The following is an 18,921-nucleotide window of genomic DNA, read 5'->3' on the forward strand; positions in this document are numbered from 1 at the left end:
GGGTATATCTGTGTAGAGGTGCAATAATACTGTAGACCTGTACTGTAAACCATGAGACCTACTTGAGAGTATATTTTTCTTTGGGAGCCTGTTGTAAACCTAAATAGATTTATACCTACAAAAAAAAAATGATTTCCTGTCCTCGCTGTCTTTAACATAGGGAGCATTGGATTATGACGCTACAGTAAAACCTTTGGATTCCATTCCATGAGAGGAAATAGTTGCATTAAAACAGATAATATGACAGGCCAGGCCTTGGGTTAGCAGCCACCAGATAGACCTATATAACAGATTGAGACATGCAGAGGTAATCCAAAAGGGTTTAAATCTCTGCTCATGCACGTGATTATCATTTTTTCTAGATTATTCTGGGCAAGGGCAAGAGAGAAAAAATGATTTGCTCTCCACCGAATCCACTTAGAGCTGGTGGGCTTCATATCTGTCTGGACAGGAAATTGTCAGTGGATCGTGGATCTCCTGAGGTTGACCTTCATCCTGTCACCTTCAATTGAACTAATGAGACAATATACAGCAAAACTCTAATTTACTATTTCCCCCTTTCCCATCATAAAATTAAGACTAACAAGGAAGGGTAACAGACAAACACAGCTCTATCAAATAACCATCTGCGTTTGCGCTGAGGCGATGAAACAAATCTGTTTATTTTCTCTGCTCTAATCGATTGAAATGGTCAGAACAGAGTCAAAACATTGAGATCAATAACGTACTGTGTCTTATGTAGGGAAGGATGTCTCTCCCTCATAGCAATTATTTAACAATGTACTGTATAGTCATTTAAAATAGAGCCCAACTCAGAACCACTGAGATTTGTATGGTGTAGCAGACTGAATAGTTTTTTTGTCATTTCATGAAAGGCTATGGAATATTGCTGAATCAATCCAAGGCAATAAGGCAGGTTAAATAGGTTTTTAATCATTTCAAAATGCAAAAAGATTATATTTTTCAAATAAGATAGCAAAACAACAGACTTAACTATAGATGTGTACATCATTTACATTGTATTGGAATTTAGGTTTGTGTGTACCTACACAACAAGTGTACATGAAAGAAGAGTGGTATATTTAAGTGGCACTAATCCACAGGACTAGATACAGCCATAAAGTAACCTATAGCATGGAAATGTCCATGACCTACATTTGACATTGTACAAGGTACTGTTCGCCATTACAGTTCATCATTGTTTCTTGAATGGCGAGTGAGATTACTCAGGCACATATTTTCAATACCCTGTGATCGATTAACATTCAGGAAAAATAAACAGTGTGAGGTTACATGAATGTTATACAGTTATATTATCATTGAAGCATTGTTGCTGATTGCAATATCTTACCAAATTATACAGTATAAAAAGAAAATGACTTGCTAAAAATAATCTTGAATTCTCTGTATTTGATGTGTGCAAACTCTTACTTTGTTGTAAAAAAGAAAATGGAAATAGGATTTAAAGCTTAAAAGATGGTTTATAATATGACATGGAATTGGATACATTCTCATGTACAGATTAGAATTTCATCACCCGCTGGACACTGTCAAATTCTGATAACTAAATAATACTCCCGTCCCCAAAACAACATGAATTTTCGTAAACTAGAGGCTAGTCAAAAAGTGAGCCATGAAATGTTACTGTACAGTGAAACTTATTTATCTACCGTATTTGAATATAACCTAGTACAATATTCTATACATCTATTATAACTATATAACTACAGTCATGTGTTTGCATATTATTATAGTTTCATAGAGCCTTAAGCAAATGGTGAGTATGCAGTCTCTGAATGGATCCTATGTGGATAAGCATAAATAGTTATCCTCAGGTCAGAGGGCAATTCTTGCTTGACCTGTATTGGCAAGTTGACACATGATATCCACACTTACTATACATCAGATCCACCAAGCACACCTGATATGAGTGAAATTAACCTTGACACTTTAAGAGCATTCCTTATACACATGAACATGTATAATGTTTCATATCATCATGTTCGATTTGTAGCACTGTAATTGTAATGTTGAATAAATACTGACACCATTTAAAAAAAATTGACAGAGTTTAAATAAACCCGTTTCTAGATGACCACTGTTCATTATTTTCTTCTCCAAGATATTTAGGATGATATGTATAATTTCAGTATGTTAAGGGTGCACTGAGGATCTAGCTTTCTGAAGGTAGGCAGTGTCCCTGTAGAGCCTTCACCCTCAGGGAGTGACACAGTCAATGTGTCCCAAGTCCTCTCCCACATAACCTTAGATAAGCTTCATGGTGAACTTGCCAGCATCACCTCCACCCCCTCCTCCTCCTCCTCCTACCCCCATTGAGGTACGGGGCACATAGTCGATGGTGGCTGTGTGTTTGATTTGCCCCTTGCTCTGGCTCCAGAAGAACATGAAGACGAAGCAGATAGCCACTGAGCTGAGGAAGGACAGGAAGCCCATGGTGGTGGCGATGATCAGTGTCTTGGCATCAAACGGGTACTGATTGGCCACCTGGGCAGAGGAGTTGGCAGTAGGAGCGTGTGAGGATTCTATCCAGCCTTCGTCGGTGAAAAAGGGCATGGTGCGGTTACGTGGGAAACCCTTCACATAGAGGCTGACGTACAGGCTGTCGTTGCCAGCTGCATTGCCCGCCGTGCACCGGTATGTGCCGCTGTCCTGAACCTGGGCATAGCGTACTTCTAGAGTCCCATTGGACAACACCCTGATGCGCCCCGTAGTGGAGAGCGGAATCCGCTGGGCTGACAACCATGTAAAGGAGGGCATTGGGTCACCGTCCGCCTTGCAGGAGAAGAGCACCGTAGTGCCCTCCTCCACCCTGACCTCCTGGGACCTGCGGTCTACAATTCGGGCCTGCCGGCAGGTGAACAGTCTCGGAAGCTCTTTCTCTGAGAAGTCCCGGAATTCCCGCTCTCGCACCATGTCCGGGGTGGAGCAGGTGGGTTGGCGGCCGTCAAAGTTTAGGCGCTGTCGCCGGCGGACCACCCAGAGCAGTCGGCAGTCACAGGCCAGGGGGTTCCCATCTAGCCGCAGGACCTGCAGATTCCCTACCGAGTGGAAGGCACTCTCCTCCAGCGTGCTGAGCTGGTTGGATGTCACGTTGAGCAGACGGAAGTAAGCCAGCCCTCTGAAGGCCCCTGGCTCGATGCGGAGCAAGTTACCCCCAGCTAGGTGCAGTTCCTGCAGCCGCAACAAATCCCCCAGCAGGTTACCTTGGATGGCTGTGATGGGGTTGTAGGACAGGTCCAGGTAGCCAAGGTAGACCAGGTGGCGCAGCACCTGGTATGGGACAGCACTGAGATTGCAGCTGCTGATGACCAGCGAGGTGAGGTTGAGGCCAATCAGGCTGTTGCTGGCCAGGGTGTCCAGCAAGGGCCAGTGGGAGATGACGAGGCTGCGCAGTCGATGCAGGTGGCGGAAGGCATTGTTGGGCAGCGCCGAAATAGTGAGGCGGAACATGCGCAGCCGTGTCAGGCTCTGGAGCTGGGACAGTGCCTCGGTGGGGATGGAGGTCAGGTTGCTGCGGTCCAGATTGAGCTCCTGCAGGTTCTGCAGGCCGGTAAAGGCCCGCTGGGAGATGAACACCAGGTCATTCTCCCCAGCCTCCAGCTGGTGCAGGCTCACCAATTCACGGAAGGTGTAGTCCAGAAAGACTAGGATCTCGTTCTCACTCAGGTCCAGGAAGCGCAGGCTGGTCAGTCCGGAGAAGACCCCCACAGAGATGATCTTGAGGCGGTTGCTCCTAATGCACAGGGTCTTGAGGTTCTGCAGGCCCTGGAAAGCCTCCACTTCAATCATGGTGATGACATTGTCACTAATGTCCAGATCCTCTAGCTGGGTCAATCCAAAGAACTGGCGACGACCCAGTGTCTTCAGCTTGTTACGAGATAAGTTAATTCGCTGGGTGCCACTAGCGAAGCCCTGAGACACAGAAGTCAGCTGTTTGCCAGAGCAGTTCACTTCTAAAGTCTCAAGCCGACACACACACCTGGCAGGGCAAGGCCAGGGGAAGTCCCCTGCTGACACACCCAATAATCCACACTGGAGCAAGATGCTCCATGCCCCCCATCGGACAACAGACTCCACAAACATCTTGCCTCCTGCCTAAAAAGGGAAACAAAAAAGACACAAGTTATGAACCAATAGCTAAAGAACAGTCATGCTTACTTGCAATGCCATAACAAATGAAAACAAAGGTATGAATATATTTTAGTATTTGTTAAGGAACTTACCGATTTACTATGAGGATGCAGGTTTTCATAACCAGTGGTGGTCAAGTTGGGATCAGACTTGAGTTAAGTCTTCTATAAGAGATGATGTTCTGTAAAAAACATGTCCTTGCAAATGGCCTAGAGAGACAAGAGAGACAGGAATGAATCTTCCCCCTCCCAAAAAAACATAAGCAATGATTCTTTGTAGCATTTGTAAATCGTGGATTGCAAATGCTAGATTTATGGACAAAGCATGAGTTTCCAACATTTTGAGATAAACCTAACAAAGTGGTGAATTTGAGTGTGGAATCAAGAGAATAAAAAATGTATTAAAAATTATTATTAACATCAGAGCATAATTAGGATACTATTTAGAGCAGATTTCATAGTTACTATCGGCCTACATCTCTGTTTAATACTGATAGCATCTCTACTAATTGATTACCAAATAATAGATCCTTTACCACTTGTACTCTGCACCTTATATCCTCAGTCTAAGCTGCAGGCTAAAAGGTAGTGGTACGGTAATGAAACATACGCCCATGACTGTGCCCCCATCTTGATCTGCACAAAAAAAAAAATCATCATTAGTGCATCCAGACCTATGCTTACTGATTCTACAAACTCCGATGAAGGCCAGTTCGGATGGGAGCTGTGCCCCCTGGCCAGACATCTGGATTAGACAGGCTATCTGGGGAAGGGCCAGTGACACGTGACATGTGACGGCAGATGTGCGCACGTAAGCGATACAGGACCAAGTTGAGAAGGTCGAGTAGGGAATAGTCAAACATTCCCATGGAGGGATATCTTACATACCCCAAGAAACAAAAATATTTTTGTTCGTACTGTGCAGCCTCATTTTCAATTAATTAAGCAGGACAAGAAATTAGGGAACATTTTCCACTACACTGTATTAAAAGGGATAGTTCAAGATTTTTTTCCTTCTATTTACCCAGAGTCAGATGAACTCATGAACACAATGCTAGCAGCTACTGTAGACTTTCAGTCATTGCACTAACGCTAATAAGCAATTGCTCCAGAAACGATCTTTGACTTCCTTTAAACTGCACACAGACACATACATTTTTTCCATTTGACTCTGGGTAAGTAGAAAAAAGGCTTAATTGACAAAATCTCTAAATATCCTTTTAAATACAAATATATAAAATATAATATGACATACATTTCAGCAACATCTGTGATTCAACTACGGTACAAATCAGATTTTGGGAATGCTTTTAAAAAGTTTTAATCCTGATGACGACTAAAGCACTAACTCTTACACAGACACAAATGCCAAAAACATTAGTCGTAACTGCAACTACATGTAGATCTACAGTAGACCTCAAAACACCAAAGGGCAACATCGAAATCAACCACATTAAAAGCAGTGGTGTAAAGTACTTAAGTAAAAATAGTTTAAAGTGCTACTTAAGTAAAGTACAGATACCCCCAAAAACGACTTTCTATATTTTTGACTACTTATACTTTTACTTCACTACATTCCTTAAGAAAATATGTACTTTTTACTCCATACATTTTCCCGGACACCCAAAAGTACTTGATAAATAATAGTGAAGACATCAAAACTATGAAATCTAAAATCTATTTTATATTTGAGATAATTCAAAGTACCCACCCTATGCCTTGACAGCTTTGCGCACTCTTGGCATTCTCTCAACCAGCGTCATGAGGTAGCCACCTGGAATGCATTTAATTGAACAAGTGTGCCTTGTTAAAATGTAATTTGTGGAATTTCTTTCCGTTTTAATGCGTTTGAGCCAATTAGTTATGTTGTGACAAGGTTGGAGTAGTATACAGAAGATAGCCCTATTTGGTAAAAGACCAAGTCTATATTATGGCAAGAACAGCTTAAATAGGCAAAGAGAAATGACAGGCCATCATTACTTAAGGACATGGTCAGTCAATGCAGAACATTTATTCAAGTGCAGTTGCAAAAACCATCAAGCACTATGATAAACTGGCTCTCATAAAGACCACCACTGGAAAGGAAAACCCAGAGTTACCTCTCCTGCAGAGGATAAGATCATTAAAGTTACCAGCCTCAGAAATTGAAGCCCAAATAAATGCTTCAGAGTTCAAGTAACAAACACCAATAATAAGAAGAAACTTGCTTGGGCCAAGAAACACGAGTAATGGACATTAGACTGGTGGAAATCTGTCCTTTGGTCTGAGACCAAATTTGAGATTTTTGGCTCCAACCACTAATTGATGACTAATTGATCACCAAATAATACATCCTTTCCCACCTTTACTCTGCACCTTATATCCTCAGTCTAAGTTGCAGGCTAAAAGGGATTGGTACTGTAATGAAACATACACCCATGACTGTGCCCCATCTTGATCTAAACAAAAAAATCTGCTGTGTCTTTGAGACAGAGTAGGTGAATGGATGATCTCTGCATGTGTGGTTCCCACCATGAAGCATGGAGGAGGTGTGATGGTGGTGACATTGTCAGTGATTTATTTACATTTCCAATTTGTAAGTCGCTCTGGATAAGAGCGTCTGCTAAATGACTTAAATGTAAATGTAAATTTCAAGGCACACTTAACCAGCATGGCTACCACAGCATTCTACAGTGATATGCCATCCCATCTGGTTCTCTTAGTGGGACTATCATTTGTTTTTCAAAAGGACAATGACCCAACACACCTCTAGGCTGTGTAAGGGCTATTTGACCAAGAAGGCGAGTGATTGAGCAGTGCATCAGATGACCTGGCCTCCACAATCACCCAACCTCAATCCCAATTGAGATGGTTTGGGATGAGTTGGACTGCAGAATGAAGGAAAAGCAGGCAACAAGTGCTCAGCATATGTGGGAACTCCTTCAAGACTGTTGGAAAAGCATTCCATATGAAGCTGGTTGAGAGACTGCCAAGAGTGTGCAAAGCTGTCATCAAGGCAAAGTGTGTCTACTTTGAAGAATCTAAAATACATCATATATTTCTTATTTGTTTTTGGTTACTACATGATTCCATATGTGTTATTTCATAGTGTTGATGACTTAACTATTATTCTACAATGTAGCAAATAGTACAAATAAAGAAAAACCCTTGAATGAGTAGGTGTGTCCAAACTTTTGACTGGTACTGTATGTCCATGCATACACCATGAAGTTGGATTGCAGTCAATGGTCATGACCTAGGAGTCACAAAGAGACCTGACCCAGTCTGTCAAATTAGACAGTATCAGGAATCTAGATTCCACAGTCACACGGTATCATATTCCTCTTTATTTATGCTAAGTACATTCTAACAGGTAAAAATAGTATTCAATTTCAACTATTGTTCCGATTTAAATAGTTGTTGTTGAGGAAGCTGCTGAATGAAGTCTGTCCTGGGTGGTAAGGGTATTGGGTTTGTTTTGTTGCCTGATTGGCCGATATGATGCAGCTGTAAACCTTTTGCATAACACAAAAACCCAGCCGTCCAAACCTGCGCAGCGGCCAGCTCTTATCTAACAGACAACCACAATGCCAAATGCAAACAATATCAAAGCCAACCTGATGTAACATCCACTCAGACAATCCCATGGCAGATCTAGAAACCATGTTTGGTGTTTGGGTTGGTCCCCACTGTTCCTTAATTCTTTCAAACATTTGGACTTTCCCACTCAGCTCTCCCCCATCATCACACAAAACTCATCAAGTCTGCTCAGCTGTCATCGTGTTACATCAAACTGTGGACAGATGTCAGAACATTCTGAGTGTCAAAACAGTGACCTTGCAGTGCGTGCCTAGCTACAGAATCCCCATTGCTGACGCCATGGAATCACTTTAGGTAACCAACACACTCAGCACTGTGGCTCAAGAGCCTCCTTCTCATTTTGACATGACCCGCAGCAGAAACGGAGCAAAACAACAACCCCAAACTAAGTTTAATCTGTTTTTTTATGTGATTCGTTGTTTTTAAGGGACATCTGCTCTGCAGCCTGCCTAGTATTTCCCAGAGCCTTTGGTCTTTCCTACCTCAAGACATATTTTTCCCAATCAGTACTGGCAGGAACACTTAGAGATTATAGGCAAAAAGACCCAATTGAACCGGTGCATGATGTCTAGCTAGGGGCCGCTTTGGATGGGCCACGAGAACAGTCTTATGTTCATTCATTGTATAGAAGTCTGTCCTCCAAACAGACACCCTGGCAGACTTTTCCTCCCCTCCCCACATTGGTCACTCTCTATATCGCCATGGGGTTAGAAAGAGAATGCACAATGTAAGCCAGGCTACACTTTGACACTTGCCTAAGTGCTATTCTTAGACCAATTATGAAACAACAGCACGGACCTGGGGGCCCAGGTGTGTGTTACACTCTGTTGAAAGTGTCTCTGTGTGTATATCTGTATGTTTTTATATGCTAGAAAGACATTGTTTATTGCTCCTGGCACCTGCCACAGTGTACCAGCCCCTGTGATATGCACCAGAGTTCTACAAGCGTGTATTAAAAGGTTTGTGAGCAGAACAGCTGCTAGGCTGAGGGGGAGAGAATAGCAGTGCTCTTCAGAATGCCAGATTCTTTTTCCATTGGGTCTGCCAGGAAAAGGAGAAAGGGCTCGTAAACAACCTCAAGTCAAGCGAGCCATTTCTGATTCAATCACTTTAAAACATTTTGTAAAGACAAGGTATATCTCAATAATATTGCACGTAGGGAAGCCATAAAGAAGAGTATGTTAGTCTGACTGTAAGCTTGCAACTGTGACAAATATGATTATATTAACTGTGTGACACTGTGCCCACATTTGCAATTGCATTTGTTTCATATGGATTAAATGTGTTTTATTCAAATGCTTTTTGTGTGTATTTGCAACTTAAATGTCTGTGGGTTTGGGGGGAGTTTTTGGTCTTTGTATGGTGGAATGTGTGTTTATGCGTTGGTATGCTTAGGGTTAGGCGTTATGCATTTTGTGTGTGTGTGTGTGTGTGTGTGCTCTGAATATTTTTGTATTTACACTCTCACTCTGTATCACAGGCAGAGGCAGAAGTGGGTCACTGTGACAGCCCACTTAAATAAATTTGGTTCCAGAGACACTGTTCCGTCGTGCTGCAGGGTGCACTATATTATAATTCTTTATCAAGGCAGTCAGTTAAGTCACTGCTCGCACAAAGTGCACTATCTGAAAAATTAATAATAGCACAAATAAATTAGAAAAGTTAATTGGTTTCAGTGTAGCACAGATGTGACATGCCAAATGAGGTCGTTTTAGTTAATAGCATGGACGGATTGAATCCATCGAGGTACAATGAGAGAAAGAACAATGTCTGACAGGAGGAGATGGATGGTAAACAAGGATTCCAGCAAGCACGCTTCATCAAAAGGTGCTGGATTCTTCTGAAGGTGGACTTCAGCGGTCAGGAAATGTTCTGCCTATGGGGAACATACCAAGAATAAATAACAGCGGACAATTATACCATTTGTGGATTACATTGGGCCTCTGTTACAAGGTCTCCTTTAGGCTACACTTTCATTAGAAAGTCCTTCCATTTTCAGCATACCCTCTCTGCTTTCACTATTCCAAAACAGCTTTGAGAGGACAAAGATATCAACCTCTTGAAAGAGAGCCACAACAGTTTGTTACAGGTTGTGTTTTTCACAGAAAAGCAACTACACTACATAATCCTACACACACACACACACCACTGGACAGGTGGAGCTTTTTCCCTTTGGCACACTTACCGGGCTGCTTGCTAATCTGATCAGAGCCATTCACAATCCTAACTTGATTCCAATAAAGGTAACCTGCTATGGTGGTGCTAAAGCTATACTGTGGGTCAAATCATGTGGAATGGTAATAAAACTCACATACTGTACTCTCTGGGTATAGCACATACTGGGGTTGTTCTCTCATCCAATAAATGTGACAACTGCGGTTGAGTCTAAAATAATACATCATCAAATAAAGGCTCCAGAGACAAGAGTCCATTTCCTTGTGACCTCAGAGTAAGTATGCAGGTTTTTGTTTCAAACATGCTTAATTTTTTCTCAAATAGATTGGTTGGCAAGTTAACAATGAAGATTTATTATAATGCTGTGATGTTGTGTTTACATCATTGATTATTTTAATAAGTTCTCTGAACATAATCCAATTTAAAGGTGGAATGAAAACATGCGTAAATATTAGTCCTAGTCCTTTAGCACCTCTCTCATAACCACTGCAATGATGAAAATAAGTAATTTGCTGGTTTGACATGAGCCAAAGTGTATTGCCATTTAAATATTCATATTGTGACTTTAATTATGTATGCATAATGTTTATGAACAATCGTTCCAAATGGGTATTGTTTGAGGCTAATGATATGGCATAAAAATATTTTTAAAAGAACGACAGAAACAATCCTTTGAAATGGTCAACCCAGGACAGAGTTGGTGTGAACAGAATACATTATCCTCCATTAACAGGGGGACACATTTAAAATAATATGATTTGCCTTGTGTAAGTTTAAGAAATATTGCCTAGTATCTTGTCATTCTGTGACCAAAAACCCACATATCTTTAAGATATTTAAAAACAAAAATTGTGAAAGTTCACAGAAGTAACAAGTAAAAGGTAGACCAACCAGTTAGTTCATGTTTTTACTGATAACAATTTGGTTAATTATTTATTAAGTGATTAAATGAAGTGATTATTCTGTTACCAAATCGGTGAAAAAAGAATAACAAAAATATCTGTAACAGGCTGACTGCAACTGAATGGCTACAATGGGAATTCATAGTAGTCAGAAACCACAGTTGGGTCACCTGATCCTGTCCTCCCTTCCACTGGCATACTGTTTTGTTCAGCTCATAACTGTTTTCTTTGTCACGTGGTGGTTAAAGCAAGAGTTTGAAAACAGTCTGGATAACCCACCTCTTACTGACACCCACCCACTGAGCACTGACCTACACCGGACATCCATGGATGTTGAAAAGTAGTTGAAATTTGGTCAGCCCAAATCTGAACCAATCATAGGCATCTGTTTCACAAGTTTGGACAGCACAGTACAGTACAGCCCATCACAGTATAGTACAGTACAGAAAAGTAGGTCAGTGCAATACAGTAATGTACCGTAGAGTTCAGTACAGTAGAGCACACTAGAGTAGAGTACAATATAATTTACTCTAATGTACTGTACGGAAATGTACTGAACATAAAAGATAGCAGTTTATTAAAACTTCTTTGGATAGGTGGGTCCCCCACGGGACGGTTGAGCTAACGTAGGCTAATGAGATTAGCATGAGATTGTAAGTAACGAGAACAATACCCAGGACATAGACATATCTGATATTGGCAGAAAGCTTAAATTCTTGTTAATCTAACTGCACTGTCCAAAGTACAGTAGCTATTACAGTGAAATAATTCCATGTTTGAGGAGAGTGCACAGTTAGGAACTTTAAAAGTTATTAACACACCTATTAGGCACATTTGGGCAGCCTTGATACAACATTTTGAACAGAAACGCAATAGTTCATTGGATCAGTCTAAAACCTTGCACATACACTGCTCCCATCTAGTGACCAAAATCTAAATTGTACCTGGGCTGGAATAATACATTATGGCCTTTCTTTTGCATTTCAAAGATGGTACAAAAACAATGTTTTTTTATTTGAATTTTATCAGCTCTAATGTGTTATATTCTCTTACATTCCTTTCACATTTCCACAAACTTCAAAGTGTTTCCTTTCAAATGGTATCAAGAATATGCATATCCTTGCTTCAATGCTTGAGCTACAGGCAGTTAGATTTGGGTATGTCATTTTAGGCGAAAATTGAAGGGTCTGATCCTTAAGAGGTGAACAGTGCAGCTCAAGAAGAGTTAAGAAGATATTTACCAAATAAACTAAAGTAAAAAAATATATAAAAAGTAACACAATAAAATAGCAATAATGAGGCTATATAAAGAGGGTACCGAGTCAATGTACAGGGGTACAGGTAGGTCGAGGTAGGAGTGAAGTGACTATGCATAGATAATATACAGCGAGTAGGAGCAGTGTACAAAACAAATGGAGGGGGGAGGGGTCAATGTAAATAGTCCAGTGGCCATTTGATTAATTGTTCAGCTGTCTTATGGCTTGGGGCTAGAAGCTGTTAAGGAGCCTTTTGGTCCTAGACTTGGCACTCCGGTACAGCTTGCTCTGACACCGCCTATTATATAGGTCCTGGATGGCAGGAAGCTTGGCCCCAGTGATGTAATGGGCCATACGCACTACCCTCTGTAGTGTCTTACGGTCAGATGCCTAGCAGTTGCCATACCAGACGGTGATGCAACGTGTCAGGATGCTCTTGATAATATATAATAATAATATATGCCATTTAGCAGACGCTTTTATCCAAAGCGACTTACAGTCATGTGTGCATACATTCTACGTATGGGTGGTCCCGGGAATCGAACCCACTACCCTGGCGTTACAAGCGCCATGCTCTACCAACTGAGCTACAGAAGGACCACTTGATGGTGTAGCTGTTTGGACCATGATAGTTCGTTGGTGATGTGGACACCAAGGAACTTGAAACTCTCGACCCGCTCCACTACAGCCTCATCGATGTTAATGGGGGCCTGTTCAGCCCGCATTTTCCTGTAGTCCACGATCAGCTCCTTTGTCTTGCTCACATTGAGGGAGAGGTTGTTGTCCTGGCACCACACTGCAAGGTCTCGGACCTCCTCCCTATAGTCTCATCGTTGTCGGTGATCAGGCCTACCACTGTTGTGACGTCAGCAAACTTAATGATGGTGTTGGAGTCGTGCTTGGCCACGCAGTCGTGGGTGAACAGAGAGTGCAGGAGGGGATTAAGTACACACCCCTGAGGGGCCCCAGTGTTGAGGATCAGCGTGGCAGACGTGTTGTTGCCTACCTTTACCACCTGGGGGCAGCCCGTCAGAAAGTCCAGGATCCAGTTGCAGAGGGAGGTTTTTAGTCCAAGGGGCCTTAGCTTAGTGATGAGCTTCGTGGGCACGATGGTGTTGAACGCTGAGCTGTAGTCAATGAACGGAATGCTTGGCAGCAGAGCTCATTCAAATAATAGCCCGTGTGCGCATGTGACAAATACAAATTTGATTTGAAATAAAAAAGTTCTCAGAAATGTTTCATACGCACACAATCTTATTTCTCTGAAAATAAAATTGTGCACAAATTTGTTTACATCCCTGTTAGTGAGAGTTTCTCCTTTGCCAACATAATCCATCCACCTGACCGGTGTGGCAAATCAAGAAGCTAATTAAACAGCATTGTCCACAGCACAGGTGCACATTGCGCTGGGGACAATAAAAGGCCACTTTAAAATGTGCGGTTTTTGTCACACAACACAATGTCACAGATGTCTCAGGTTTTGAGGGAGCCTGCAATTGGCATGCTGACTGCAGGAATGTCCACCAAAGCTGTTGCTTTGGGGTTATGGTATGGGCAGGCATAAGCTACAGACAATGAAAATGATTGCATTTCAAGCCTCAGGCCCATTGTCATGCCAGACATCCGTTAGCCATCACCTCATGTTTCAGCATGATAATGCACTGTCCCATGTCGCAAGTATCTGTACACAATTCCTGGAAGCTGAAAATGTCCCAGTTCTTCCATGGCCTGCATACCCAGCAGACATGTCACCCATTGAGCATGTTTGGGATGCTCTGGGTCGGCATTTACAACAGCGTGTTCCAGTTTCCACCAATAGCCAGCAACTTCGCACAGCCATTGTAGAGGAGTGGAACAACAGGCCACAATCAACAACCTGATCAACTCTGTGAAGGAGATGTTGCGCTGCATGAGGCAAATGGTGCTCACACCAGATACTAACTGGTTTTCTGATCCACACCCCTATCTTTTTTTAAGGTAGCTGTGACCAACAGATGCATATCTGTATTCTAAGTCATAGGTTAGGGCCTAATGAATTCATTTTAATTTGACGGATTTCCTTAAATTCTTTGAAATTGTTGCATGTTGTGTTTATATTTTTGTTCAGTATATATTTAATCTCCGATGTTAATTGAAAACAAATACATTTGCAGAATGAGAACTTGTCCTTCAAATACATCGTTACAGATGTTGGTTAGCTAGCTAGCACATTTTTTGCCATATTAGCATTGACATGAAATCAGTCAAAACACCTCAAAACAAGACATGGTATCAAGAAAAACATAAAACTAGCTGAAACAACTCCCCTCATGGCAATTTCTTATCATTATTGCTAGCTAGCTGGCCATCCAGAATCACAACAACACACTGCCTTCTGCCCCATTAAAGTGTTTGCATTGTTTTTGTGACATCTGTTAACCAGTCTATAGTACAGATCAGGGACCCATGATGTCATTCTGTTACCATTATTCTGTTACCATGTGTTAATCCACTTCACTATAGTTCAATAACCAAAAAAAATATATATATTTTTTTTTTAACTCAAGGTGCCATACACTACACAAACATCTCTTTCCAAAATCATGGGCATTAATATGGAGTTGGTCCCCCTCTTCTGGGAAGGCTTTCCATTAGATGCTTCAGGGACATGCTTCCATTCAGCCACAACAGCATTGAGGTCGGGAACTGATGTTGGCCGACTAGGCCTGGATCACAATCGGTGTTCTAATTCATCCCAAAGGTGTTAGATGGGGTTGATGTCATGGCTCTGTGCAGGCCAGTCAAGTTCTTCAAAACCGATCTAGACAAACCATTTCTGTATGGACCTCGCTTTGTGCACAGGGGCATTGTCATGCTGAAACAGGAAAGGGCCTTCCCCAAACTGTTGCCACAAAGTTGGAAGCACAGAAGCATATAAAATGCTTGTATGCTGTAGCGTTAAGATTTCCCTTCACTAGAACGAAGGGGCCTAACCCGAAACATGTAAAACAGCCCCAGACCATTATTCCTCCTCCACCAAACTTTACAGTTGGAACTATGCATTGGGGCAGGTAGCATTCTCTTGGCATCCGCCAAACCCAAATACATCTGTCGGACTGGCAGATGGTGAAGCGTGATTCATCACTCCAGAGAACGCGTTTCCACTGCTCCACAGTCCAATGGTGGCGAGCTTTACACCACTCCAGGCAACGCTTGGCATTGCGCATGGTGATCTTAAGCTTGTGTGCAGCTGCTTGCCCATAGAAACCCATTTCATGAAGCTTCCGGCAAACAGTTATTGTGCTAACGTTGCTTTCAGGAACTCGGTAGTGGGTTTCAACTGAGGACAGGCGATTTTTACTCGATACGCACCTCAGCACTTGGTGGTCCCATTCTTAGAGCTTGTGTGGCCTACCACTTTGCACCTGAACCGTTGTTGCTCCTAGACATTTCTACTTCCCAAAACAAGCACTTACAGTTGACCGGGGTAGCTCTAGCAGGGCAGAAATTTGACCAACTGACTTGTTGTAAAGGTGGCCTCCTATGACGGTGCCACGTTGAAAGTCACTGAGCTCTTCAGTAAGGCCATTCTACTGCCAATGTTTGTCTATGAAGATTTCATGGCTGTGTGCTCGATGTTATACACCTATCAGCAACGGGTGTGGCTGAAATAGCCAAATCTAACTCATTTTAAGGGGTGTCTACATACTTCTGTATATACAGCATATCATAGCTGACACCCCATTATTTCTGCAGACATCTTCGAATCTTAATTCAGTCATTTTTGGATAACATGGTAACATAAGACACTGATGGGGATTTCACTGTCATTCTGTTACCAAACTTTACATCTGCACTGTTCTTTGAGTAAATGTATTTTTTTAATGTTCTGTGGAAATAAAAAGTAGTCCTTGTGCATAGACTTGTATGGTTTGTTTAATTTTGAAATCAATGTTTTTTGTTTGGCATACTATTAAAGTGTCGTCTCACCACCATTATTTTACTGTGGAATTGCCTTGATGTTAATCCCCTGGACTAGAAGAGTCAAATTGGAGCAGAATGGATGATAGTGTGCAGGGATGTGTGGCGCAGTCTTTCGGGTTCAAAGGGTAAGGCCATGCAGGTAGAGGGGTCACACTCCCACTTTAAAAATGGGCATATATTTTTTTATAATTGGGGCCACATCTTAAAGGTGCTATATGCAGAAATCGTTCTGCCATTTCCTGGTTGCTAAAATTTAAAAAATGTAGTTTACGTGACAAAACAAGCAATGGAGAGAAAATTATTGTACCATCTAAACCTCTGAAATATATTTTCAGTAACCAAAAATATTGTGTTTTCAGCTCTTTGAAGCTGGTATACAAAACTGAAAGTAAAAGACGCAAAAACTAAACTTAATAAAACACATAGAACATATCTACCGCTTCTTAGACTTCCTTTCAATGAGAATGAGAGATCTATAACCCACATTTCTATGTGAATTTGGTCAGGTCGCCCAAAATGTTATGTATTGCATCTTTAATGATTATATTTATAAATATATATGTATTTTTAGTGCCGTACTAGTTAGTGCAATACTAACAAGTAATTGTTCAAATATATCTTTAATGCAAAATAATGATTAGTGCTTGATGGAGTCACAGCTGCCCAGCAACGAAATAATGCATCTTAATTGTATGCATTTAATGACTCCCATATTGTTCCATGACACATCTCAAAAGATATGGCCGTTTCTATAGTGGGTGTGACTTCGTTACCGCGTGACCTTGCCCCAATCATTCTAGCTAAACTTATTATTAAGGACTGCAGATTAAGCTAAAAGCTGCAGCTGAGCAACCCGTCAAAATATATTCCCATTCCTGGATTGTTGGGACTGTATAAGCAGCCCTGCCTCACAGAAATTTGAAATGAAGAACAAGTACATTCTAAATATTGGCTTTACACTTCGGTAATGATGACCAAGCAAAACAAAGAAGGCACTGATGAAAAATACTTTCTTGCTTGACCCAGATCAAGTCTCGTTAATAATTAAAAGTCAGGATAAATCAGTCCCCTAACAAGGAGACTGAAATACTTCCTGTGCATAAAGCACCTCCTGATTAAAGTGCCTATTTGGCCAGTCACCAAAACGTACTCTTTGGCACTCAGCTTTGCCAGTCGCACTTCATTGTTGTGATATTCGCCTTCTCTCTGGCTGGGGGGAAGAAAAATAAGAAAAAAAATCTACAGGCTGGATAACATTATTGTATCTTTCTCTCTCCCTTGATGAATTATAATTGAAATGTTAATTTTAGTTTATCAGGCTACAGATGAAAATCAACTATGAAATTGAAAATATATCATAAACGTCTAGTTATCTAATTATACATTTTAATGGATATTCATATGATTGGCTCATCCAACTTATTCTAAATGATAAGAACATTTACCATGCTCAATCAGGATTGCTTTAAATGTTGTTTTTTTTAAATGGTCACCACCGGAAAAACTTATCATGCATACACTCACATCTGAAGATAAATCAAGTAGTCTAGCCTTTGCTTCTTTGACAATATAGCGTAGCCAACCCAGGTACTGTATTTTTGTATATTTATTTATATTCTGTGTTTTTGTTCCTTCCATATTAGGTTGTGGACCTGTTCAAATGTTGTGTCAAAGGAACAAAATGGAAATGACAGTCACCATTTTGGCATTTATTGTGGGATTAAAGTCGAAAGCCATGTCAAGAACTCTTTGGTCAGGTCTCTGTCCAGAAACCCACGTTGACCATAAAACTATTACATGGGATCTGAATTAGGCTGACCCATAAATCAATCGACGTCAAAGGGCGACAACACAAGTTTGCTCCTGGACGACTGTCTTGCTTGAGTTTCCAGAAACAAACAAGTATGATGTAATTCACAATATGTAACGTTACAAAAATATTGTTGCCCACAGGTGCTTAGTTCATATTATTGACAAGTAGCCTACAATGCAGATCGGTAAATCAGCCTAGTTTATGAACTGTCTCATATAAAAACACAATTGCAGAATCAATTAGGGTTATGGTTACACAATTTAAAAATGTACACTGAAAATTGTAAACAATGAACGAAAACTCACCAGCTAATGACTTCAATGAAACGTTGATAGTACAACATTTCCATATTTTACCCACAACTCCAAACGTTCGGGTTCCTTCTCGCCTAAGCTTTTCGTTCGGTTGCTGGTTGATTTATCATACAATACTTTAAAACATATGCCTTGAGACCTCACACAATTTAATTCGTCCTCCTTCATTAATTTCTTCTGATTACTGCACCACCCTCGGGGAGTAGTAGGATAATTACGCTACGGAAAATAATTTAGGTCGACTACTTTATTCTCTTCTGACGCTATTGAAAGCCCGCCTTCTTGCCCCTGCTCGTGCTCTTCTGCGTGGTAGTGATGCTCTTGCTCAAGTCGCAATCGCATCCCACAGAAAAATATCACAATTACCTCAAGCGAACTCGAGAAAGTAGCCTATAGGTGTGAATCAACGAACCAGTCAACGACATGAATGAAACACTTGTCCATGAGGACAGAGAGCAACGGCCAAGTGTGCAACAACGGGTTCATAGTAGGCTACCATTGATGCGCGAATATGGTGGCGAAATCCCTGAGCTCTCAGCATTCTGACAGGATTTGTGATTTTATCCACTAGACTGATTGAGTTCTGGAAATGATCCAGGACAGTACATTACTATCGCGCTAGGTAGGCCAATATTTGGGAATGATGGGCAAATGTGCACTCTGGTCAGCCAGCTGGTTAGAAAATAAAGAAATATATAGAAATAAAAAACTATAGGGCAATCACAGACTAAATTCATCCCCTTCAGTGTTAGGTTGGAGAGTCCATGC

The 18,921-nt window shown here is 41.4% G+C and overlaps 1 protein-coding gene across 1 annotated transcript; it reads right to left on the reverse strand.

Annotated features, from left to right (window-relative positions):
- Window positions 1-913: 913 nt before the first annotated feature.
- lingo4b (leucine rich repeat and Ig domain containing 4b) lies at window positions 914-18,626 on the reverse strand. The gene is made up of 3 exons (XM_046302275.1): window positions 18,145-18,626; window positions 4,245-4,361; window positions 914-4,116 (listed from the first exon to the last, which is right to left on the reverse strand). The coding sequence occupies exon 3, from the start codon at window positions 4,102-4,104 to the stop codon at window positions 2,266-2,268; it is 1,839 nt and encodes a 612-aa protein (XP_046158231.1). The 5' UTR covers window positions 4,105-4,116; window positions 4,245-4,361; window positions 18,145-18,626; the 3' UTR covers window positions 914-2,265.
- Window positions 18,627-18,921: the final 295 nt, after the last annotated feature.

Source organism: Oncorhynchus gorbuscha, linkage group LG15 (genome assembly GCF_021184085.1).
Source record: "Oncorhynchus gorbuscha isolate QuinsamMale2020 ecotype Even-year linkage group LG15, OgorEven_v1.0, whole genome shotgun sequence".
Lineage (NCBI taxonomy): Eukaryota > Metazoa > Chordata > Actinopteri > Salmoniformes > Salmonidae > Oncorhynchus > Oncorhynchus gorbuscha.

Excerpts from the sequence above, each read along its gene's own strand:
- lingo4b (XM_046302275.1), bottom strand. The coding sequence starts at position 4,104 with ATGTTTGTGGAGTCTGTTGTCCGATGGGGGGCATGGAGCATCTTGCTC.